At 44.0% G+C, this 26,328-nt stretch overlaps 2 protein-coding genes across 4 annotated transcripts in view; one reads left to right on the plus strand and one right to left on the minus strand.

The window, feature by feature from the left end:
• macrod2 (mono-ADP ribosylhydrolase 2) overlaps nt 1-26,328 on the minus strand; it is a 412,908-nt gene that overhangs the window by 321,294 nt on the left and 65,286 nt on the right. The gene's annotated exons all lie outside the window — the stretch shown is intronic.
• On the plus strand, nt 10,018-20,434 carry flrt3 (fibronectin leucine rich transmembrane 3). Its single transcript, XM_034607895.1, has 3 exons — nt 10,018-10,337; nt 15,547-16,265; nt 17,258-20,434. Exon 3 carries the CDS (start codon nt 17,298-17,300, stop codon nt 19,248-19,250), a length of 1,953 nt encoding a protein of 650 aa, XP_034463786.1. The 5' UTR covers nt 10,018-10,337; nt 15,547-16,265; nt 17,258-17,297; the 3' UTR covers nt 19,251-20,434.

Raw genomic sequence — 26,328 nt, forward strand, 5'->3', positions numbered from 1 at the left:
TTCCTGTTTACACACACACCCAGCGTGGTCACGTGACACGCATTTTAGGCGTGTTAGTATGGACGAGTAACTGATACGGAGGAAAAACGCTCATTTGGACAGAGATCGTGAAAATAATTACTTAGTAGTATGGAGGAAACATGCAGACATATTCACAGAGAATATATTAGAACAATAAATCAGGAGATCAGCGATGAGACTGTGTGGCTAACTGAGAAGTGAGAACGCTCTCGTGGGTAAACAGAGAGGAGGAAAAGAGAGGCCTCCTCTAGGGAATACTAGATAATTCCCAATTGAGCCCATCGCCTCCCACCCACTCTCACAAACACAGGAGAGACAAGAGCAAGAATATTTATTGAGAGGATACTGAACTCTAATTAAGCGAGGTGGGAAGAATGCAGGCAGGTGTGGATTGCACCTGGTTTCTCAAACCCCTGCTTCTCCACATCGCAGCCACGCTGGGATGATAACACTCTCCCTCTCTGCGTCTGTGACGTCACTCTCGGCCCCCACCCCTGCTGCTGCTGCCGGCCCAGCACCGTGCACCCCCCGCTCCTCCCACCGCACCTCTGAGGCTCCACTGCAGGCGTGAAATTTGGCGGATCGGGAAGCCATCGACACAAGAGAACAGACGGCAATCCACACCAGGAGAAGACACTCTTCCTGCTTGACTGGCAGATGAATCCCTGTTGCCTGGCTCCAACCCTTCAAATGCTAGACAGGAAAAATGTGCAAGGCAGAGTAAGAGGGCCAAATGTGAAAACACAGCTGTTTTCCACCTCCTTGAGTCTGAAAGACACAACCAGTCCTCTGATATTGTACTCCAGTACTCTCCAGGATCGAATTATTTTAAAGCAAAAACATCCACTGTCTCCTGGCAGCAGGAGGAACTGCTGGGGACAGATATCATTCCACATTATGAACAGCTGTTAACGCACTCCAACTTACAAGTCCAATGTCATTTTTACAAGTGTCCTGGAGCCGCACAATGCAGCTGCTACAGATATGGCTTCATTTCGGGGCATCACCTGTTGCTATGAAGTCAAATTGAAGTCTGAAGTGTGTAGCGTGCATGCTGTGTGAGTGTGTGTGTGTGTGTGTGTGTGTGCACGCTTCAATGTGAATTAGTGGGAGCATGTGTTTTATCAGTTGCTGGCACTTGTTTGAATGGAGCCGTGATGAAAGCTTAGACAAACACGAGGGAATGTCAGCCGAGGACTAGAGTCAACAGACAGAGCCTCGACTCTGCCAGGGACCTCTGTGAGAGAGGCCACGCCCTCCGACATCACACTGAACCGTCTCTTCGCACACACTCTTCCTCTCTAGCAACCTTCACCAGCAGGACAGGAGGACACACAACACTGGCACATCTATGTTCTCTGATACAGTATAGAGGCAAGTGAGGAGAATGTGAATTACAAGACAGCGAGAGGGAGGCAGGGAGACAGAGAGAGGAGACAAAAAACAAGCTCATAAAGAAGCACTGCAAGGCTTCCTTTTTTATTTCTTCTCCCACCCCCCCTTTGCCCAGCGCAGGCGAGTCCGCTCAGCTCACAGGATTATAGAAGGCCGGGGGAAGACACTGTCCAAACACACCACTGAACAAGTACAACTAGAGTATGTCCATTTCCATACGCCGCTGCTGTTTAAAAAAAAGAAACGAAAGAACACAATTAGAACTCTTCCGTCCGTTTTAAGTGGAATAACTGACGCAGACAAAATATTCAAAGAAAGCTCCAGGTACTCGCTTTGAATATATTGTTGAGATTACAGCCTCATATTTTGGGTCTGGTAATGTACTGTGAAGGCAGCAGAAGGGCAAGCGGTAAAGCAGGCTGAGCAAACATCTCGCCCTATTCAATTCTGAGCTGGAGCTTCACTTTTTTTTTTCTTTGTCCGTTTTTGTGTGGGAAGCCAGCAGAGCGGGCCTGAATCCCTATTGACTCAATGTGCTGAGACGTTTTCCCTTTTACCAATGCTAAAGTAGGCATGAGCACTAATCCTTAGGGGTTAAATGGAGCCTCCTCTGGGGTTTCCCTATCCTGAGAGAGCTGGGGGCGGCTGCTGCAGCTACACTCCACTTTCATGTATTTGGCTGAAATTTGGCTCAACTTTCACAAACTCCGCGAAAAGGAATTCAATCTGAAAACTCTGCAAAGCTGAAACACTGAAGTCATGCAAGGTTTCTGCCTGCTTACATGCAAGGCGTTCTATGGAAGATGCACAGGTGAAAGGCATGAATATGAGAAATGCTGATGATGATGATGATGATTAAACTTTAATGATCAAAGTGGGGAAATTGGGTCACTGGAGCAGCAGCGAGATTGTTATAGAACAATTTGCGATAAGAAGACTTAAAGAAGAACAGAGCACTGCAGCAGGCAACAATAAAAGATACAGCAACAGTGCGGCAGAGTAAAGGACGTAACACAGTCAGAGAACGTAGCAAATACCTGTTTGCTGCTATTAGATATGCTATATGAAAGAATAAAGAACATGGTGTGCAGCTGCGATGAAATGCATTATCGGGTCACATGATCGTGGAAATGTGGATTGTAAACTGCTTAAGTGGATCTAGAAAGAATAGCTTTTGCAAATGATACAGTCACAGTGATGGATGCCTCCAAACGGGAAATGCTGGCATTTCCTGCATTAACTGTGACCTTTGCAAAGACAGGAATGCATTTTCGAGAGACTGGGGCAACGTTATGCTGAAACTTGATGCAAGCAGATACAATTCAATCAGCCCAGAGACTGTTCACCAATCACTCTCTCCAGAGAAAGAGACCATTTCAAATTGCAGCCATTTTCACACCAAGACTGAGACAACATCAGCGGCTGCCAGCGTCTGGCAGCTCCTGCCCCCAGTGTTTTTCCCTTATCACCATGTATAAATTCACATCTCTGTTATTGCCTGTGTGATTTATGTTGGTTATAATGACAATACTTCTATTTACCAGACCTGGGTAACACATCTACACAGGTCTTCTGTCTGTGATTTGCTGGTTGACTTCCTCTACCTTTTACTGTTGGTCTTTGATGGGTCAGCTTAAAGGAGTTGTTACTGCCCTGTGAAATATCACAGCTTTGTCTTTATTGTTGGTTTGTGAGATTGGAGCAAAGAGAGGTATATTTCAAGGCCGTGATCTGCAAGAAGAAAAGCTCTGCTCCTGGACAAAGACCTCAAAATAACCACAAATGTTTTTGTCTACGTCTGTCTCTCTGTTAGCAGAGTTATACCTCAAAGACTGAAGAATTTCCACAAATAAAAAACACGTTCTATATTCATAAGCAATAAAAATTCGAAATGCTGATTATTTCTAAATGATACAAGCAAGCAGCAAAATGTTATTTGCATGTCTATACAAGCACACTTGTCGTCATGTTTAATTTATATCAATGATCTGCTTTTTATCATGCTGTGCCACTGGCACCTATCAGCACTGAAGTGTGGTAAACCCTCCTGTGATGCTCTCCCAACATCCCCCTTCATTTCTTCTGTGAAAAGAGTTTAGGTGTATTTTCTTTGAAGGGTGTTTTGTCCCTTTTGCCTTTGAGTTTTTTTGTGTACAAAACTGACATTTTATATGAAACTTAAATTCATTATACATTGAATGACCCATTTACAAGGCAGTAAGTGGAAGAGAACAAGTGTCTCGCTTTGCATTAATGACATAATGATAAAAAATGTCCAAAGGTTCAGTAAATTTTATGCACATATGGAAGAGCAATGTCCTTCATAAACATTACAACTCCCAATCCACCACAGTGAAATCCTCCCACACCTCGTTCCCATCTCCACTGATGTAATACACACCTCCACGTACACACACCTCTTGTTGCTGGTGGTTAACCTCAGAAACACCCCAGCAGCAGAGTGGGGTAACGAGGGTCTACTCTGGTTACATCCAGTTTGACCTAAAACATGTCATTCACAACTCCACCACAAGCACTTTACGCCCTCGCGCTAATAGATGGGTGGGCAGTCTAGGATCAATTCTTTCAGGAAAGTCATAAACGTCTCAACCACCCCTTTATTCCCCAATCATCACTCTCTCAAGGTTTCCTTTGAATGTGGCTCCCAGGAGGAATAAGATATCCAATAACCAAGGCTCTCAGGATCAAGAGCTGGTGTCAGACGCTGAGGTGTAGACACCTTCCTGTTTGCTGGGACGGTTGGAGGTGTTACTTAAAAACACTTTCTGGTGGGGTTGAATACCAATTAAGTGGCTCTGGTTCCTTCGGCTTTCACAACAGCTTTAAATGAAGACTCCCGCAGTGACAAAATGTCAACATAACTAGAGCCAGCATCGACAGATAAGAGATAAGCTGCTTTCAGACATGCACCGGACTCCGCAGATCCTCCGTGTATTCCCCAGAGGAGGTGCATGTGTGAACGCACATGTCAGAGTGAGACTTTATCCGCCTGACCTCCTGGTATAAAGTCCCCCCCCCCCACGACGAGTGTGGGGTTTGTTGACGCTTCGACAGATGCAAAACTGAAAACAAAACAAATATCTCCAGGTGAAAAAGCGGCTTCACACACGTAGGAGACACAGACGAAGATTTAAAGAGAGTTGGTGGCGATGCTGTAAACATGATCATGTGATCTACGCAGCAGAGTTAAAACGTCACTTCCTGTCTCCGTCTGGATTTGTTGCTGTTGTGAACGTGTCTGTGCAGAAAACCTCCCGCTGTGTTGTGCATGTGTGAAAGGCCAACTCTGGGTAAACTCCGGATTTTACCCAGAGTTCATGTCTGAAAACGGCTATAATGATTCAAAATGGATTATATTACATTAGACAACCATACATACGTGTGGAACTGAATAATGAGCATGTATTTCAAGTTAGTGATTGAAGAAGCAGCCCTGAGTTCAGAGCGGTGATGGCGTCAAGTTGGCTTTCATGAACATATATCTCTGTTGCTTTTGTACTATTTGAGCAGTTATTTGTTGTTGAGAAGTCATTAAAAAGGAAGTAATTTTTAGATATGACTCGGGAGAGTAAACAAAGTCACTGAGATCACAGAGAGAACCACGTCAGAGTTACAGTTTGGCACAGATAAGCGAACGCTTTGATCAGGACGATGGCAGGTCTGTGTGATGAGAAATCTCTTCTCTAGTGCTCCCCCCTCTTCTCTTCAACCGAAATACTATGTGCTCCAATCAACTGGGCCATTACAGACCTTGAGGTATTGTTTAATCTATCTTATCTTATTTGGACTTGGTTTGTTTTACGAGATAACGCTAACCCAAACTTCCTCTCTTCACAGATCTAAACCCCTGACTGACCCTCTTGTATGACTCTCCAACTCCTAAAGAACTAAATTCGTCCATACACTGAAGGAATGTGCTGCTGAGTCAAGGAATAAAAAGGTGCATGTTTGTCTTAAAGGTTCTGTCGTAACCTAAACAAGCATGAGTGGCCCATTGTAAAGATAAACGCTGTCATTTAACGAAGGCTGGAGAGAAGATGCTAAATTGGCTATTTACAGATTTAATGCAGGAATAGTAAACCAGTTACAAAGCAAGAGAGACGGGCTTCAATTAGCTTCATGAGAGATGCATGCTGGACTGTGAAACACTGAATGGTAATTCTATCTTTTATCTCCTTTATTGTGCTGATTAGTGCAGTGGGGGGAGAGTGCTCTATCTAATCTGATCACACAGCATTGTGTTTGGGGTCATTAACCTATGGGAGGTCCTGAGGTTGACGAGTCAGCTCGCAACCCCCCTCTGTACCTTTTTATGGAACTCAGTCATCCCCGAGTTCCTCCGTCTCCACAGACATCACAACAGTGGCCACAAAAAAACAACCAAAGAAAACAAAAGACGCAGGAGAAAACAGCCGACGGAGCCATTTGCATTGCTTGTCATTCTTCCACAAACACGCGGCCCAAATGACTGCTGACCGGGGCCCCTGGGCTCGGCTAAGCAGCAGGATGTCGGCCCCTTTAGTCTCTGTTGTTGTTGGCTTCTTTCTTTTTTTCTTTCTTTCTCTGGGCTGCATCCTAGTCCCAAGAGATGAAGGGGTTAACCCATCCCTCAACATCTGGGATCTGCATCAGAAAAGACTAGTACCTTATACTGCATGGCGTAATGGCAATCCAGCCTACAGCTAGGGCCTGCTTCAAGTTACTGACATCTGCATTCATATGCATAAAGAGCCATCAGTGAAAGCTTTCCATTTTTGGGCACTACCATGATGCCTACATTTACATTTATACAAACCCACACTAATGAAATCCATCATCCGTCAACATATTTATCCATTCACCGATTCATTTTTTTTTTCTTCCCATAAACCCTCTTTCTATCCCTGTCACACACATTTCATCCCCTGCAAATCAAAAATGTGAATAGTCTAGCCATAGCAACAGCACCTCTCATCTACAAATCCTAGTTAAACTGTTGTGATACTGAAAAGCTGCCTGTCAGGATGGCAGAGCGGAGATGAAAGGCCCGCAGCAGAGATCGCTGCTGATTGCCTGTAGAGGATGAATATGCAAATAAAGCACAAGGTAAATGAAAAACAAAGCAGGGTTTAGGCAGCAGCCTTTTACATGTTCCCCTTAATTTGGCAATAGTTAAGAACACGGAGAGTCTATCAATAATGAATTCCAGCCAGAGCAAGGAAGGAGGCATGAGAGGAAATCAGGCTCCACTTTCCCCCTGCGAGCCCCAGAGCAGTTTTGGGGCCTATTGTATTTCACAGCTTTTCAGCGAACACGCGCTAAGCTTAAGTGACAGATAAACGGAAAATTGCAGGCGATAAAATAATGTCCGTAACACCTAGATTACAAAGCACCAATCAGACTGGGTCGGTGCGTTATGGCTAACAATCCGGAAAGTAGGGCACCGCAGCCTGCCAACTGCAAGTATCTATTGACCACAGCAAGAGCAATGTAGTAAATCGATTATCTGGTCGAATGTCTGTCATGAGACAAAAACGGGGCGCAGGACGGTCTGATACCGAACAAGAACAAGTGCACACTTAACAGTTGTTTTGTTGCCACCAGAGCCAAAAGGCACTTTAGCCAGCACTTAACTAAATCAAGTGGCTTAATATATTTAGCTATGCTGTCCCTCTTCGCAAACACACACGACGGAGAAAGACACAACCTGTCTGTTGTCACAGTGAAATTGGCCAGACAGACTGGAGTGCATCCTTGGGAAAGGAGAGCATCTATCCCATTGAACAAAAGATGAACAAGGCAACAGATTTTCCCCCGGTCTTGAGATAACAGAAACCCAACACCGTTGTCCTCCAGTGGGGCTCTTTGTACGTCTGAGAGAGGGTCAATCAGCAGCCGCTGACAGATGTGTCTGCAGTTGATTTAGGAGAGGAAGCCACAGTGAGGTCAGGCCCAGGTTCCTCTGGAGGAAAGACAAGGATCAAGTCAGGATGTCCGAGCCCGACCTTTTCACACCTTGCTGTCTTTGGCTTACAACACCTGGACTTAAATGATAAGGTAGTTGAGCTTATTAACCCACTTGCAAAACATTAAGCCTCTGTGAAACCTGCAGTAGCTTTATTGCCCACTGATCTGCCTCCAAACGAACAGCACACAGGCAGGCCATTTAATTGTTGTCAAGGAATCCCATTGGGTTTCGAACAAAACTGAGAGGTGCTCCAGCTGGAAAGCAAACAAATCCGAAAAACTCCATTGGAGGTCGAAGTAGCTTTGGCAGATGCCGCAGGCTTAAGAGCCCGTTCAATTAGGCTCTCCAGTTTAGATGAGAGTCATGGTTTGACCATGTGTTGAAGCTGGACCACGTTCTGTCCTGGAAAAAAAAGAACTGGGCAAGAGATGTCAGCTGTCGTCGCACACTCAGACAGTCACTCTTGTGGAGTACGCACCAGTCTTAATGAGGCCACATCAAGCGCTCTCAGTAAAAGTCCACATCAGCTAATGAGCAGGCATCAGGAGAACAGCATACGGAAACAGATATGGAGTGTAGATGGGGATACGCAATGGCTTGTGCTGCTGTTCGCATGTCAGGAGGTTGCATGCATGAGTAACATTTGCATTAAGCATGCTAAATTAATAATATCATATTAATTCACACATACATATATTGCAAAGTGTGACGTGTTCATTCACCTCACTTGTCAGACTACACTATTATTAGGTCTCTAAAGCTAGTTTACTGGCTTTTTAAACTGTCATTACTTATTACAGGGCAGCTGCTCTCTCCTGACAAACATCAGCTATAACGTTTCCCACAACCAGTGAATATAGAGTCTACTGAATAGCATAATATGCTAGATGTATTTAACTAAAAGTAGTTTCTAGAATAATGAATTTCATGTCCCTGCCTTACAGGCAACTGCTTGTGTCACTTTTATGGGATCATTGGCAAACTGGCATGAGCACGAAGCTGATGTCCAACGACAGCTGAGCAGAGCTGCTCCGCTGCAGCTCAGTGCTCCGGGTGGTGGTGGTGTCGGCCTCGTCAGGTAGCTGGACAGGGAGACACTGGAGATGACGCAGAGCAGGAGGGTGTGTTGGCTGGGTTAGCTCCGCCAGACAACTCTTTGACTAACAGGCTGACTCACTGCTGCTTTGGGCCGAGAAGGGAGCAGACCCACTGGCTTATTTTAAACATAAAAAGAAAAAGGGCCAAAGAGGGTCAAACAGAAAGTATGGGGGGGGGGGGGGGGGGGTTTAAAAGTCAGTGAGGTTCAGGTACGTCACAGTGACTCTCATTTCACACCAGCTGCGTTATGACCACAGGAACTTTTCTCCAGAACAAGGAACTTTTGCAGGAAGTTCTTGTGTTTCCACCAGATAGGGAGCACGGTCTAAATAAAGTTCCGGGTCAATCTTTTCACCCCCAGAAAAAGTCCCTGGTCGGGGGGGGGGGGTACTTTACGTAAGTATCTGAACCTTTGGGGTGTGGCTTCCTGAGCTAAACATACCCGATTGGTTGTGCACTCCAGCATTTTATTTCAGCCATAATCTATAAAAAAAAAAACATCTTATATACTCTTCTCTTGTATCAACATTATGGAGCCACAGAAGACCTTCTACGACAGATGGGTCGACAAAGGGGTCCAGGCTCTCCTGAGTATTTTTGCTGTTGAGAATAATCCGAGCGAAATTGGAAACACTGTGACGATAAAGTTTATTTAAAGATACAGCCCCTTCTTTGTTGGAAGCCACGGAGAAGGCGATCGACCAGGCAGTAAAGGGTAAGTTAATTCATGCATTGTATAAAATGATACAGCGTTTCTGTACAAACCACGAGATGAAATGTGAATATTTTATGTCATACGTATGTATACACACGGTTGCAGCCAGACAAACAAAAACACATATTGTTCTTATAAATGATCCTAGTCAACTGTGACGATATAATCAATTTATCTCTATGTGCATGTGCCACAAGAAAGTGTTTTTTTATTAGAAATGTATACAGATTAAATTGATTTGCTTTAAAACTGAAACTTTTAGAAAAGAAAGAAAACACATTTACTCTGTTTAGATTTTTTTTTGTAATCTTGCAACAGAGATAATTGACGAACCATAACATCTGTAATGTTATGATTAACGTCCCCTGATAAACGTCGCAAACAAATGCATGAATCACAAACTGTCAAAAACAAACCATTACATGTAAAAAGATTGTGTGCATCTTCCTCGCCAACACGCACGCACGCACACGCACACACACACACATCTCCACCTTTCCCCCCTCTCTCCTTTCCTTTCTGCTAGTGAGCATTGCTTTCCAATCAGTGACTCCTCACTCCTCTTCTAAGTGCTCACATCTGAGAAGGGTGAGAGAGCCTTTCCCCTTTCTTCCACTCCCCCTAGTGGATCCACTCTGCACTGCATCTTCCCTGCGCATCTCCCAAACACAGAGAGAGAGGGAGGGATAGAGAGAGAGAGAGAGAGGGAGGGATAGAGAGAGAGAGAGAGAGGGAGAGAGAGAGGGAGAGGGAGAGAGAGGGAGAGAGACCCCTCCTCCAGATGACATCAGTGCTCTATTGAAGCAAAGCTAGAGGCAAACACAATTCCACATTTGTATTGAGATCTAGCCGTGCACCTATGTCCTGGCACAGTCCACAGATCGTCTATGTGTGTGTGTGTGTGTGAGAGAGAGAGAGAGAGAGAGAGAGAGAGGGAAAGAGAGAGAGGCACCAGCAAACACAGCAGTGCTGCTACAGATAAACTCCAAATAGCTCCAGAGAGGAGGGAGCTCTTTGGGATCTGACTTTTAAAAACCTCATAGCCTGGACTGGATTATTATTTTTTTCCCCCCCTCGGTGAAGTCCACTTTAAGAGGATACCTGTTACGTTGCTTTTTTTTTTGAGGGTTTATTATAAAGGTAAGTGTTTTTTTTTGTGTGTGCTGGGAATGCATCCTTTCCATCTTTTCTCTTTTCCCTTTTTTTGGATATTCTCTCCGGCAGAAGGAATTGAAAAGTCTCGAGGATTACTCAGGAGTTCAGATCCGACTAGTTAACCAGATTCTCTCCCCTTTTCTTTCTTTATTTTTTTATTTAATACTGGGCCTAACCGAAAAAAAATTATGGGTTTCCCCCCCCGAGGAAGTTGTCTCTCCGAGGGTTAGTAGACCAAACCAAAAAAAAATAGTCAGTGCTCTTTTCCTTTCACCAAACGAAGGTCTTCTGCTCTGATGGCATCATCTGTCTCTGCGTCCCTCTCTTCAACTTGCTGCTTTTCGTCCCTGTTTTTTTTTTTATTTTATTCGAGCATTGATCCCAAACAACCAGATCTGTTTCTCTGCGCACATGAAGCTCTGGCTGCGACGCGCACTAAAATCCCCCTCCTCGGTCCCATTTCCTACACTCCGCCGCACATGAAAAGTGTAGAGAGCAACAGGGACGCGTCAGATCTCCTCGGTGCTTAATTCGGCTCTTTGAGATGCCGTGAAGCGGTGGGAGAATAAACAGGGGTGAATACGCAGACCTGATGGGATTATAAGGGGAAGGGGAAGGGGGGGGACTGTGTGCGTTAAGTCTGGGGCGCCGCAGCCCGAGGAGACACCCCGGCGTGCAGCTGGAATCGCAGCGCAGATCCCGCGGAGTTTGGGCACGAAGGGGCAGCTGGAGGAGCATCAGCCTCGCACGGCTCTGACCAGCTCCCATTCATGTCCCAGTACACTGAAAACTACTGTGCGCGACTGTAAACTACTCGTCTCATCCGGACACCCACCCTTTAAAAAAAAAAAACACACACAGCAGCATAGAGCCAGAGCTTCACGCTGCAGGGGCGCACGGAATACGCACAGAATCGAATGCATTTAAGTTGCATATTCGCATCTCATTTTTACGCACAGAGAAGCGCACTGGACGTGTGGCGAGCACCGTCTCGAAGCAGAGACCTGACATTGCATTGCAGTGGGAGCTATAAGCATCCACGCTTTATACAGTAAGATAATACCTTCTGCTCACACGTCCACCCTGATGATGATGCTAATGAACCAAACTCCTCCGTTCCCTGCCTCTCTCCACACGAACCGAATATCTATCCCGTTAAATGCAATATAAAGTGGCCTCTTCCATGCACTCGATTTAAGCTGCATGTGTTAGTGGCAACACCACGGGCAGGGACAGTGGTTAATCCAATTCAACGCCATCTCCATGAAATGATAAGGGCATCCAGGCTTCATACAAGGACTGGTGTATGTGTAGGCTACAGTCTGATTTCATTAAATCACTAATGCTGGATGTGACTTCACTTGGTAATGGTTTGTTATCGGGACAAAGGATAAATAGCCTGTTAAACATGGTAGACATGAGGACAGACCCAGTTGTCTTCACTGATGACTGCCTGAGGCAAAAAGTCTCCAGTCGATTGGCTTCACAGGGAATTCACATTGCAGATTAACAACTAACCAGGTCACCACAGACACAATTTCCTATTGGCAAAAAAAAAACGTTAAAGCATAAAATAGGAATGACATGTTCGGAAAAAAGAAATAAGACGTCCACAAATAGACATTCATAACCACCAAGACACTTTTCAGACACTTTGACGAGGCCTAATTCAGCTCTGTTCATTATTTATTTAACTCACTTATCGGTGTCCTTTTTAGACAAATAATTTCAGAATGGCTCCCGGAATTAAAAGGTGTAAAACATGGCTGCAAAGCATAAACACTGCAGGAAAAAAAACCTTTGCAAACAATATGACTCAGGAAAAACTGTAGTGCCTACCACCCCCATGTGGGGAAAAATCCACTGCAGCTGCTACAGATCCATCCTTTCAGGCTGTTACAAAAGAGACCCCCGTCTGTCCCGGGCCTCTCCGTGCTCTTAATGGGTCAGCTGAAGTATCATCTGCTCAGCCCATGTAAAGGGCAGCACCAGGAGGCCGCAGATCTCTGAAACTATCGGGGATATTTGCCAATTTTTTTTATTCGAGGCTGTGTCCCCGTGAAGTCAGATGTGACCATGAATGTTCCATTATATAGCTCGGCTCCAGAGCAGGCCGCTGCCCCGACACACAACTTACCTACATGTAAATACACGACAGACACACACGGTTGCATTGCACACGACAACGTAGAAAAACCTCAGCTCGGTTAACAGCAGAAAATCACCAAACAAAAAAAGGTCAGAATACAAACGATTACAGACATTTTGTTTTGTTTTCACATCAGGTTAAACTAACTTATTTGCATCATCGTACAAATTCATGTTTTCCAGTCTTATTTAAGTGTTTGCTTGAAACCTACCAGGCCTTGACAAGTGACACACACGACTAAACACATCTTTTCAGACCAAAATCGTAAAACACATAATCCACAGTAACTATGTTGTTTGCATTCATAAATCAAAACTATAATATGAATTTTAAGAAATAATCAACAGCAGATACAAACAGCATTGATTTCCCAATGGAGAGCTCCACTGTGGTTCAAAATTAATTTCAGGGCTCATGAATAATTGAACAGTCAGCCATACTACTTTACAGCTCTTGCCCCCCCCTAAAATGCGGCCCAAGTAATATTATTCTGCATTTTTACTGAACTAAAAAGTCATTATAATCTGCAATAGTTTTGACAGGCATGAAATTGTTTCAGTTTGACTTTTTTTTTTTTTCAAAGCTTTTCTTCTGCAGTGTATGACTAGGGGGCACAAAGTCTTAGGCTCTGTTATTGCAGACTAATGTGCATTTATGCGTGTTGAGCTCACAATGGCTATCAGTGTCCAGCTTTGTGTAAGCCTCCCACGCTCGCCACTGAAAGGTAACTAGCTGTACACACACACACACACACACACACACACACACACACACACACACACACACACACACACACACACACACACACACACACACACACACACACACACACACACACACACACACACACAGTTCGACCAGGATGCTCAATTTAACTTCGTCAGTTCAGATTAAATGAAGCAGAAGCCACGATGACTGCTAAAGAAATCTTCTGTCTGACCAGCGGAGCTTATTAGAGCAATGGAGAAAGACATCCATCATTAAAAATGTTTAACTTGTCCCCCCACTGCTCTCAAGACGAGTACGTGCTTATGAACATTGTGTGTGTGTGTGTGTGTGTGTGTGTGTGTGTGTGTGTGTGTGTGTGTGTGTGTGTGTGTGTGTGTGTGTGAACATTTGCATGGTATACATCCTCAGTCAATTCAACATGAAAGGCTTGCAAAACAAGACGTGTTAAGTAGAGGCATCTTTAATTTGCCTGAATTAAATGCTTTAATACCTAAACCCCCTCTGTTGAGGCTACAAGGTCCACAAGCTTGCCTTGCAGCAGACAATAGAGAGGGGCCACTCTCCTGAAATCCGATGAGTGGAAAAAGAAAAAAGGGGGAGAAAAATAGCAAAGCATCTCGGACTGACTACCCTGCTCGTAAAGCAAGCATGACGTTCTTTGTTCAAAGCAGACTTCAGATAAATCACCTTCACTATAACATAACACACAGAGGCCATTACCCCATGTGCTACATTATGTTTTAGTTCCATCAGACTATATTTACATCAGCGTTCATACATGAATAACCCCCCCCCCCTTGCTCCTTCTATTGGACAGGGGAGTTTGCAGGTAACGGTTGTGGTGGCCTAAAGAAAAAAGACGATATGAACTGGAAATGTTGCACCATATGCAGCTCATCATGCAGAGGCTCACACAGCCCGAAAAGACAGTCTGAGTGCAGATATGTCTCTTGATGAGAAATGCAGAGACAATTACACTCTTTTATGCAATGTTAAGAATACAAGCATTTAAATCAAGGCTACACACTTAACATTTTTCAGAGGAAGGAGAACGTTGCAAAATGAGGTGAAAAGAGCCATTTAAAATTGAAATAGCTTGACTAAGTGCTGCAGGAAAAGTTCATTCCAACAGACAGACAGCACATATCCCTCCATCATCCTGCCATTTTGTGAAACTCCATTACTGAATTTCATCTCTTTTTTTTTTCTTTTTTTCTCAGACTCCTTTATTCCAGAAGTTGTAGAGGTCACATCTGGTGCTTTTCCCCCAGACTCTAATCTACTACTAATGTAATACTGGACTGAGAGCTTGTGTTTAGATGGAACAGAAGGAAGGGGGGGGGGGGCGTTATTATTAGACAGCATCTCAGGAGTTGTAATCAAGTTACAAACCTCTCAATTCCCTGATCCTCTCCTTGTCATGAACTACAACTGTTAAATGGCTGGGCCCTTTGTTCCCAATTTACCTTTCCATGTTTTACAGCACTTAGCAGCTGCCAGCTCGGCTCATGGATGGTTACATGTAAGGGTAGAAAGCTATTGTGTTTGAGGAAACATAACATTTTCTTTGGCAAAGGAAATTCTATTTTTACAAACAGGAACAGCACTCACAGAGTTGGAGAAAGGATGAGGGTTCGGGGTCAGAGAGGAGTTCAGATTGCCCATCCTTTCCTCCAATACGAAATTATAATGGGCCTCATCTGTCACAAAGTGCTTTTAAACGATGTGAGTGATTCAGTAATCACCGACTGGATCTACTTTTCCTCTCGAATGTGGAAATTTGGACTGGTCTTGTTTTTAAACTCGCATTCTATACATTTCTTAATCGCAGGACTTGTTTTCATGTAAAACACCAAAGGATCAGCCAAGCAGTGAGCTGGACGGAGAAAGGCATATGGGCTCCACCCCTCAGCCATTGTGTTGGGGCCTAGATCACTGTTGTCTTTCGTATGCATAGACATTCTTTGTTGTATCACCATAGAAAAGAAGCGTGGTCTGTTCGAGTAACGGTGCTACAAAAGGTCAACAGGCAAAATCGTGGCCAAAAACAAAGGGCATTTCTAAATAAGTATTCACAGTGTAAAATAGGCCAGAGTTCCGGATCAAAAATGCATATAATTTATATATATTAAAATCTATGACAATATACTGGGGCGCGGGGAATATATTCCTAAATCATGGCCTGATTTTAAACAAAATAATACAAAAACTATTACAATTTACATCAACGTTTTATTGTACTTGGTAATTTCAATGCACCATTTTGTAATATGTGAATGTTGGCACTAAATGTGTTTGTCTCTGCTCCTTTTCCAGAACACAAACCCAGGTGTGTGGAGAACACGGGATGAGTCAAGCTGCAGATGCATAAAGGAGGCTGGGTCCACAAGGATAAGCGCCTTGCCCTGTTTTGCCCCTTAGAGGAGAAGACAACATTGGTTATCTGCTTCAGGAAAAGGGACCAAAGGCCTGGATTAATGTGTATACAGGCTCGACAAGGGAGCAGAGGATTCTGGGTTACCTGTAGACCTGGAGTACACAAGTGAACAAGCTTGGATTGAGCCTGTGGCACAGGGGATTGGCATGGCTCAGACCAGCTTTGTGTCAACTCATCATGCCTGCCGGGCCTGATTGCAGAAAGGAGCCTTTGCTAAAGCGCAGCCCGTCCTGCACACGGATCACTATACAACATCCAAAAAACGTAATCTGCAGTTATGGCTTTTGAGCTTGACAATTTCCACACCCATAAGGATTTTTAATATTACCTGTGTGGGCATGCTTTGTCAGTGAGTGGGGATGCTTTTTCTACAGGCTTATCTGCCATGGTAAAGGCATTGAAAGCATGAGCCTCTGACTACACAGAGGAGGTCATCGTCCAAACAAGGATCAGCTCAGCAAACACTGACCAGGTCAGGATATCACAAGAAACTCCTTGGACAAACTTTTCCTTTCAGGAAGGATAAGAGCAAATTCAAGAGGAAATCTTGATTGGATTTTTGGAGGCTGGAGAGGATTTACTACATCGTATACATCAGGTATGACAAATACGGACGGCTTTGCTTCTTTCCACTTCGCTGACCCGACCACAATTTCTAATGAGACGTGTAGGAAGAGAGGTCAAGGCAGGAATGCATAAGTAAAGCAATACATTAGTTTTAGCCTAATTAAAAGGGAACTACACACTGACAGAGACAGACAACCAGTTGGCCCCCTCTGCTCTGCATTATTTAGTTAATTTGAAGATTATCCACTGTAACTGTTTAGATTTTAAAATTCAATATCTTGTTATTTAAAACATTTAATGCACATTTTTCGTGCAAGGATAAATGAGAATGACAAATTGCATTTCGTAACCACAGCATAAAAATAACAAAAAAACACGTCCTTGGATTTTAATGTACTGAAAACTTCCATCTCGTCTCTGTTCAGAGATATTTCTTCCCTTACATGTATAAGCTAGTTAAACCCCCACAATTTGAATGGTGAAAGGCATGGGTAATGGTCGAACAGGACTTAGGAGTATGTCGCTTCCACAACAGTTCATCAACAAAGCCTGACTTTGTTCACCCTCGTGGTCTTGTAGCGATGAAAGGCAGCCTTGAGATACAGAAACGTGTAAAACAACTAGGGTATGCTATTAAATTTCACAAGTCAGGGCCAAAAAGCACAGAAAGCACAGAGATTCAATTCAATTCTGTCTCATCAAAGAGAAGAGGAAAATAAAGCAGTTCTTTTTCTAATGCAGGCTATTTTTAAAACTTTTAATCCTAGGAAATGTTTAATCCGGTAGGTGATGAACAGCTATCTCTGAAGCAAACACCTTATCTTAAAAAAAGTTACATTGTATTTTCACCGTCTAAAAAATACAAATGATAGGTTCATATCAATTTAATAGAAATTCTTTGACTGTTACTTAATCTAGAAAGTGTTACAGGCAGCATTTCAAACACCCAGCAATTATGAGAACAGGAATGTGTCTCTCCTTTAAAAATCTTGTCTTAAATGTACCCTTGTGTCTTCTCCCCAGGGGCTCTTGAGCGATTAGACTTCCAGGCAACAGCTTCAAGATGGTGCGTCAAAGCAAGGCCTTTATACTCTTCCTCATCAGGGTTGGACTGCTGCTGGGTCTTGCAAACCCCCTGGTGACCTCTGCATCGTGTCCCTCGGCCTGCCGCTGTGATGGGACCTTTATCTACTGTAATGACCGTGGCCTGACTTCCATCCCCACTGGTATACCCCTGGATGCTACAGTGCTCTTTCTGCAAAACAATCGCATTAAGAGTGCAGGCATACCTACAGAACTACGCAGTCTCGTAAACGTGGAGAAGATCTACCTGTACTGCAACAATCTGGATCAGTTCCCGACCAACCTTCCTCTTGGGCTAAAAGAGCTCCACCTTCAGGAGAACAATGTTCGGATGATTACCCATGACACTTTAGCTCAAATTCCCTACATTGAGGAGCTGCACCTGGATGATAACTCTGTATCAGCAGTCAGCATAGAGGAGGGGGCCTTCAGGGACAGTACTCACCTCAGATTACTTTTCCTCTCCAGAAACCACCTAAGCACCATCCCTTCAGGCCTCCCCATGAGTATTGAGGAGCTGCGCTTTGATGACAACCGCATCTCCTCCATCTCAGAGCAGTCGCTGCAAGATCTCATCAACCTGAAGCGGCTAATCCTGGATGGTAACCTGCTTAACAACCATGGGATTGGGGAGATGGCTTTCATAAACCTGATCAACCTGACTGAGCTCTCGCTAGTGAGGAACTCCCTGACATCGCCGCCGGCCAACCTGCCTGGCACCAGTATGGAGAAGCTGCAGCTACAAGATAATCATATTAATCGGGTCCCGCCTGGGGCGTTTGCCTTCCTTAGGCAGTTGTATCGCCTGGACCTGTCCGGTAACAACCTGAGCAGCCTCCCACAGGGTGTATTTGAAGATCTGGACAATCTCACACAGCTGCTGCTACGCAACAACCCCTGGCAGTGCACCTGCAGGATGAAATGGGTGCGTGACTGGTTGCGGTCATTACCAACTAAGGTGAATGTACGTGGCTTCATGTGCCAGGGTCCGGATAAAGTCAAAGGCATGGCAATTAAAGATCTCACTACAGACATGTTTGACTGTTCAGATTCAGAGCTCAACCCAATGTATGAGACAAGCACGGTCTCCAACACTGTGCGCCCCTCACAGCCCCAGTGGCCCTCGTTTGTGACTAGAAGGCCGGTAATAAAAGGGCCCGACATCAGTAAGAATCACCGCAGCTCTACCACCTCTACAGGCAGAAAGATTATCACCATCAGTGTGAAGTCAAGTAATGCAGATACAATTCACATATCATGGAGGGTGTCACAGCCCATGACTGCCCTACGGCTTAGTTGGTTAAAGCTGGGACACAGCCCTGCCTTTGGTTCCATCACTGAGACCATTGTGCAGGGGGAGAAGACGGAGTACCTGCTCACTGCGCTGGAGCCAGAGTCTTCCTATAGGATATGCATGGTTCCCATGGAGACCAGCAACATTTACCTGTCAGACGAGACCCCTGTCTGCATCGAGACTGAGACCGGTTCTCACAAATCATACAACCCAACCACAACTTTAAACAGAGAGCAGGAGAAAGAGCCTTACAAAAATTCCAGTCTGCCTTTGGCTGCTATCATTGGAGGGGCTGTGGCTCTTTTGGCAATAATCATGTTGGCACTAGTGTGCTGGTATGTCCACAGGAACGGTTCACTTTTTTCCAGGAACTGCACCTACAACAAAGGCCGTCGGAGAAAGGATGACTATGCTGAGGCTGGCACAAAGAAGGACACCTCCATCCTTGAAATACGGGAGACTTCTTTTCAAATGATTCCAATAAATCACCTGCCTGTGTCCAAGGAGGAGTTTATGATACACACGATTTTCCCACCTAATGGCCTGAGTTTATACAAAAGCCCACATAGCGAGAACAGTATTAACAACAGGAGCTACAGAGACAGTGGAATACCAGATTCAGACCATTCCCATTCATGATATTGCGCATGGACACTCATGATGCGTGCGTTACTTCAACAGAGTGGTGAGACTTTCACAAAACACTGGATCTATAAGACTAAGAAAGCAATGGACTGTACATTTGCCATATAATTTATATTTAAGGACATTTTATGAAGACGGAGAACGTTCCAGTTGCAGGCCATCACTGAACCATCAGTGGGTATGGTAACTAACTGCAATTCTATATTTTAGGGATTTGTAGTAATTTGTACTGTATTTCCTTTGCTTAAGGTTATCAACCTACTAAAAGAAACTCTGTGTTCTACTGAGATATGATGACTTGTCAACTGTGAAAGTGGGTTTTCATTGCTGTGTTGAACAATCAGACTTTAGGAAACCTTGTAGTATAAGCACAGCTCATTCTTTTAACTTTGTGGCTGTCTGAAAAACAAAAAGGCAAAAAAAATGACATGACGTAAAACTCAAGGCACAGCTGATCAACTAATTTGCAAAGTAGGCATGTTGCCCTCTAAAAGAACGAGCAGTCATTAGCGGTCTCCTCATTTGATGGACCAAGAGTCTTGACCTAGTATTCACCTGGTATTGAGTACAAATAACTAAAGATGAGGTGCCATGCTTTATTTCTCTGCTTTGTTCAGTGTGTGTTTTTTTCTGTTCGCAAGAAGAAGAAACACAGCAAAGCAACCCGAGCAGGGCTCCAGTGTTTCTGATGGGACTGTAGGCCACAGCACAGGGCAGATAAAGCACACCGACCTTAAGGAGCGTTCTGCTCCTCAAACAAGTAAACTGGACAGGCTGACACAGAGGACCCCCCGCTATCTCTATTTGTACAAGCCAACAATGCCCGGACAACAATGGCGGCGTTCTCTAGTACCATGTACCATACGTCATTCTAGTCACCAGGCCAAAAAGACAGATTTGGCCGGTAGAAGTACCACAGTGTCAGAAAGTCCTTGTTATGAGTGTTATTTTGTATTATTTTTTCAGATGAACACACTTTTATGTTGCCACAATTTGAAGTTAACTGTTCTTTACAATTGAAAACCAAAGTGCATTGTATGCCCTTTGGCCAGTCTTGTATGTGCCTTGATCCAATGCTTATTGTATTTAGCTTTTTAAGAAACCAGTGACTTTTTTTCATACACACTTGAATATGAAAAATATTGGTCATATTACAAAATAAAAGTGGACAAAAATAATGTTGCTCTTTTTTACCCTGAGTTCAACAAATCCTACTAAAGTAAAACTTCTATTGTTCTCACTATAATCACATCATGCTTTGATATAATTGCTAAATTTATTTTTGCTACTATTGAGAGTTCTATCTTTGCACAAAAGTGAAAGCCCCTGGGGTAAAAGAGAGGGCTACAGCCGACCTGTTTTATTCATTCATTTCTCAAAATTACTATCTAGACACACTATCTAAAATTGCTTAGAGCTTCAAACATAACCTACTGAATTTGTATCCTTCACGATGATCTGAACTCTGAAGCCTTAGCTCATAGCCTTAAAACCAAATCTCCCCTTCCAAGACACAGTAAACTATTTAACAATAACGCAGATACTGGTCTTGAAAACCCAGTTTTCCACTCCATGGTCAGTGAGCACAGCAACATCTGCTTGAGGCTGCTGTTGTTCTTTCGTGCGGTGAAGCCATGTGTGACTTATCCGATTGGCCAGAGAGAGAAATATCACAGTAGAGTAGAACTACGGCTGTGGAGAAATTAGACTCTGGGGTTTGATGACCCTCTGAGGCACCAGGGCAACAGAAAACTAATGACAAGCCACCATATGGAGGGTGGGACAAGCAGACCCTGCTGGGGATGCCCGTCCCTGCAGAGGACAGAGTATATATACACGGCTCCGGGCTTTAGGCAGCACACTTAATGACATGGTTGCAGCTCAGCCGAGCAAGGGCCCACAAAAGGTACACATGCAAAAGTAGTAAAATATCCTGTTTCTCAATTTCACACGTGCATGCAATAGAATATTTTGTGAAGGTTAAAATAAAGTCAATGCTTTTCAGATTGTACTCTCTTGACCAAACTCTTACACAAAAGCATACATGTATTCAGTGTGTATCACAAAAAATACTGCAGACCCACTTTCACACACCCACAAGCTCTTAACACAGTGAAAGCTTTAATTACAGAAAGGGGAGCCGCTAAAAGCTGCACAAGTGATCCAAACCTTAAGTATACACTAACCCTGCCCTATACACTAAATATAAATCACATTAACTTGGAATTAAAGTAAACAGAGGGTCTACTTTTAGAATACTGAATAGTAATAGTTTCCATATGAACGCTTTCAACAGGGTTGGTTCTTTGACTGTAAAGCGCTAGTCCCATCTTATTTCAGGAAACTACATGAGGAAACCTAGGAATGTTAGTCATTTTTCTTTCATCAAGCTGAAGTGCGCGGAGCATCCTTGACAGAGGAAACATTTATCACCTGTTTATGGGGGCCTTCTGCAGAAACAAAGAAAACAATGGGATGTGCTATGATCTGTTTTGAGGCAAATTACAACAAACAAAAACAGGCTGTAAGGTTTTCATATTGATATTATTTACTTAGCGGAAGATGACTAAGCAGAGATCTCAGCTGGCTTCACAGGATCAGCTTCTCGCTGACGAATGAGGTGGCTTTTCAAATGTAGATTATTGCAGAGTTTCCACATCGCCAGTAATGGCAAGAACATCTTAAATTTAAAGTGTTATTTTTGATGCAGTAAGACTTCAATTTTTATATTGATGAGTTCACTGCGATACTATAGATAGCACAGTCATCTTTCATGTCATTTCATAATCTGTGTTTTTTTTTTTTAGATAAAGTTAATCACTGACAGAGCTTTGTAGTGGTTGAAGTATGACCACTAGAACTGACAGCTTTAAAGCTCAGAGAATGAGCAAGCTGCCGTTATATATTCTCTCACCTGTCTGATAAATTATAGTTTAGCCAAATGGTGAAAGGAGCGTGCCATTGTTGTGACATTCCCTGAAAACAATACATTAAACTCAGCAGCTTTGTGCATTTGGTTTGACCCAAGTTTGAGGCAAAATTGATGAACCAGACTGCTCACGACCCCGAGTGACCTCACTTATCACTCACGACCCTTGACCCGTCAGTCCCTTTAAACAATTCCTTAATCGCTCTCATGTTCTCACTGGGGTCATACAACTCTTTAAACAACCCAAGATGCCACATGCATTTGTCTCCTAAGTGACACACACAGACCCTAATTATGTTTGTCTTTTATCTAACCCTCAGATGAGAACTAATGGGGGCAGCTGCACTGTCTGCCCCAGGCCTCTGTTATTCCCATTGTAATGTACTGGTCAGGCAGCCGGTCACATTTGCATTCCTATAGATGCTCGTATCAAAGCACCCCTGGATGACCTCATCGTGGTCAGTGGCTGCGCCCGGTTCTTCTCCATCAGCACCATTAGCAGGATCCACAAAAAAAAAAAAAAGAGCACAGGCCATGCGACCCAATGACTGATTAGAGGTCAGGCATGTCAGGTCACACTTAGTTCAAGGATCTCAAGAGATGACAAATAGATGCATATCAGTGCCCACGAAGTAAAGCCAGTCATCGGGGACTCATCAGGGAGAGGCAACCTGCCCACCATAAGGATGCGCTGCTCCGGAGAAACCCCCTGGTATTCATTTCATGAAAGCCAGAAATTATGAGGAAAAACACTTGGAACAAAAGGTCAGATGTTTAGCTAATGGCTTAATTTGCCTTTAGAGCCACACAAGCGACTCACAGCATAAGGTTAAGCCAATGAGTTGATACAGAGAGGACCAACTGGGAGTTTTTTCTCTCAGCGATTTCTAAGTGAGATGGTTTATCAAATAACATGCAGGGAATTAAGGAGTTCAACGACTCTCCAAATCCACAGTTGCTTGATTCAACCTAGATTTTTGAGCCACGGTTCAGTTAATACATTGTTTTGTGTTCCCCACCCCCGACCCCCCCCACAAGCTGCTGACTTAAATGTGCCTGGGAGGGATCTGCAATATCAGGGTTATTATCCATCTTGAGCTTATTAAAGTAGTCTAACTTTTACTGCAGGCCTGGTCGCTCAATCATGGACTAATAAAATTACCTGACACCTGCTGCGGGAAAACAATAACAGTCTAACGTGTAACATTAACAAAATATATACAGCTTGCCCTTACTTTAAAAAGAACAATCATTTTGAGGTTTATTTGTATTTTAGTGTTAATTCAAAACAGATTTGTTCCATCAGTTAAGTAATAGCTGCAGCAGCTTCCATATCCCAGTTCCATCGTCCTGTCAGCTGACATGAGATTGTGGTCTCTGTTTCAGAATCATTACACCCCTACAGGTTCCGACATAATAGCCAGATTGTACAGTAAAGGGGATAATTTACAAAATGTAAGTATATTCAACATTTAGTTGTTAGAAAAATGTATAAAGAATATAAGCCCATTGTTTTAATGGTTTAAAATCTTGCAAAACGTCTCCTTTATCAACACATACGACTATACCCCAAAACGAACACACATTCAAAACAGAAATAAAAAAGGGCCACTTGCTGTTCCCTCTCCCTCACATCCTGTTGCACACAGCTTGCACATCAAACAGACCCATGGTTTAATGGCCTCTAAACGCTGAGTAGCCGTGTGCTTTGGTCAGACGGCAAACCAAGGCTCAGGGCCTCCCACAAAGTCTGCACTTTCGCCTGTGTGTGCTTGTATGCGCGTGTGTGTGTGTGTGTGTGTGTGTGTGTGTGTGTGTTATAAAAACAGAGCACAAACTATTGATGCGCTGATGCAAAGTACTTTCTCCTTACATTTATCTTTTGGCACAACGTGCACGGCTCACTCACATTCATCTTAATCTATTTGGCTCTTTATATTCATTCATTCAAATATGCTGTTATTAATGCAAACATGTTTGTGAATATCTCGTTGTAGTCACTGAGATACATGCAAATGAGTGTCTATGCTGGGAATTACAGACTGGGGACGCTTCTTCAAAGTCGAGTCAACAAACGAGGCTTTTGCCTGCCATTTGCTAGTTATTCCTGTACGTTTTGCGCTGAAGAAGAGGAGGGGAATACTGACAATCTGAGTCTTTAACAAAAGGGACAGGATGTTTTTGATTTCCAAGCCGTGTTCATCACACGTTCATGATTCAACTTGACGGCAGGCTCGTGCGAACCCACGCACGTCTGCATATGCGAGTCTACATATACTGTGTAGGGTCATTGTGAACGTTATAGTGGCTGTGATTACTTGTGCATATAAAGCAGTGCACGTGATCCGATGAACAAAAACAGATCATATCCATCGTACTTATTGATATGCATGCAAGCACAGTGACCTAAAGCCGTCGCCTTCCTTTCCTCCGACAGTTGGTCCCACGTCTGTGGCTTTGTCGCTCTCAGTCACAAGCACAGATTGATACTTTGAGCTATAAAGGCGCGTAGGGGTGAAAACAGTGTGTCCAGTGAGAGATGTGTCACTGTGAGTGATGTGCTTCTGTGTGTGTGTGTGTGTGTGTGTGTGTGTGGGTGGGGGGGGGGGGTGTTGTCTTCCACCCTCTGTCTCTGATGAGCCCCCCCCCCCCCTCTCCACCAGGCCAGGACCCTCTCCATCTCTTCACATTACTCAGTGACCTGAAACCACAGGGCCAAAAAAGCCTAACCAGCTCCTCCGTCTTCTTAATGAATCCAATTTTTTGCCTGAGAGCACAAGCCGTGCACATACATCCACGGCAATTCTAAATTAACTGACATTAATACAAATTAACAACAGCCACAGCCATCAAGACTGTGCCACCCCACAATGGCGTGACAATGACGATGTATCTATATCGCTGTAAGAAGACAGCAACTTATTATATAGCCCGAAATGCAGTCAATAATCTCATTTACAACAGGCTATAACCAAAACAAAAGGAGAGGAGCTGATTGGTGCTGGTGCCATTACACTATGAATTATACACAATATGTTATGAAAATATCCATATAATTGACTCTGCTGTATGGCAGCCATTAATTCCTGTCCTCCATTAAGTGGTTTAAATGATCTTGTAAGAGGCCATACATCTCATGATGCCCTTTATGAGATCAACACCACATCCCCCTCAGAACTTAATCGACCCTCAGCCCCATTTGTCCGTGAAGTCGGATGCGGAGGAATAATTATTTCACTCCTTACGGTTCTGAGGGGTCCAACTTGTCCATTACCCACAGCAGATCTGCAGCATTGCAGTGGGAGGCCAACGCTCCTCTTCGATCCATTCTCTTCTCCCATTTATGTTAAGCCAGCTTTAAATGTCAGTACAGTATTTGCATGCCAGTGTGGCTCTTGTCTGCAGCTCATTATTTTTAGATGTTGACAGCCTAATCGCATGCAAGTTTAGCCCACTTTGCTAACCTAATGGTTGCTACCGCCAAGTCATACTGAACGGCAAGTCAAGGTTTTTCGTTCTGCCCGTAGCTGCCTTACTCACTTGGACAATCAGGGAGGAGACGCAGAAAAGGCAGCAACCGGGTATAATCAGCTCATCTGTAATGACAGGAAATGTTCCATGCTGACCGTCAAGCAGCACCTTCGTCTATCAACGATGTACCAAGACGACTAACACAATTTACATAAATCACATGTTGTGGCTTTGATTCTTCTCCGCATACCCCTGACTCTGTTCTCCCGAGGATGAAGACTGAGCAGGGCAGGTACGATACCTCCGCAGGTCTGATATAAACCTTCTGACAGTTTGACCTTCAGGTAAAAGCTCAGTCCATCTCTTCAGAGAAGTCCATCCTGGCCCTCATTCACTCAGACATCCTGCACATCTCAGCTGCAGCTCACACATAGACATTTGCTTAAGGGTGGCAATGTTTTGGTACTTCTCCAAGAGGTGCAGATTTCAGCAGCGTCAGCACCTTTTAGGATTGTAAATACAAGCTGTCGCCATTCATCAGGGCACCAGAAGGAGAACGCAGACACTTCAAGGCCTCATTATTTCACTGTCGTCAAGCGACTCGACATAAGATCACTGCAGTGCAGCAACGGGGTGGCATCCCTTATCCAGTTTAGGCCGACAAAAGGTTAT

This window comes from Hippoglossus hippoglossus, chromosome 15, assembly GCF_009819705.1.
Source record: "Hippoglossus hippoglossus isolate fHipHip1 chromosome 15, fHipHip1.pri, whole genome shotgun sequence".
Lineage (NCBI taxonomy): Eukaryota > Metazoa > Chordata > Actinopteri > Pleuronectiformes > Pleuronectidae > Hippoglossus > Hippoglossus hippoglossus.

Excerpts from the sequence above, each read along its gene's own strand:
- flrt3 (XM_034607895.1), top strand. The coding sequence starts at position 17,298 with ATGGTGCGTCAAAGCAAGGCCTTTATACTCTTCCTCATCAGGGTTGGA.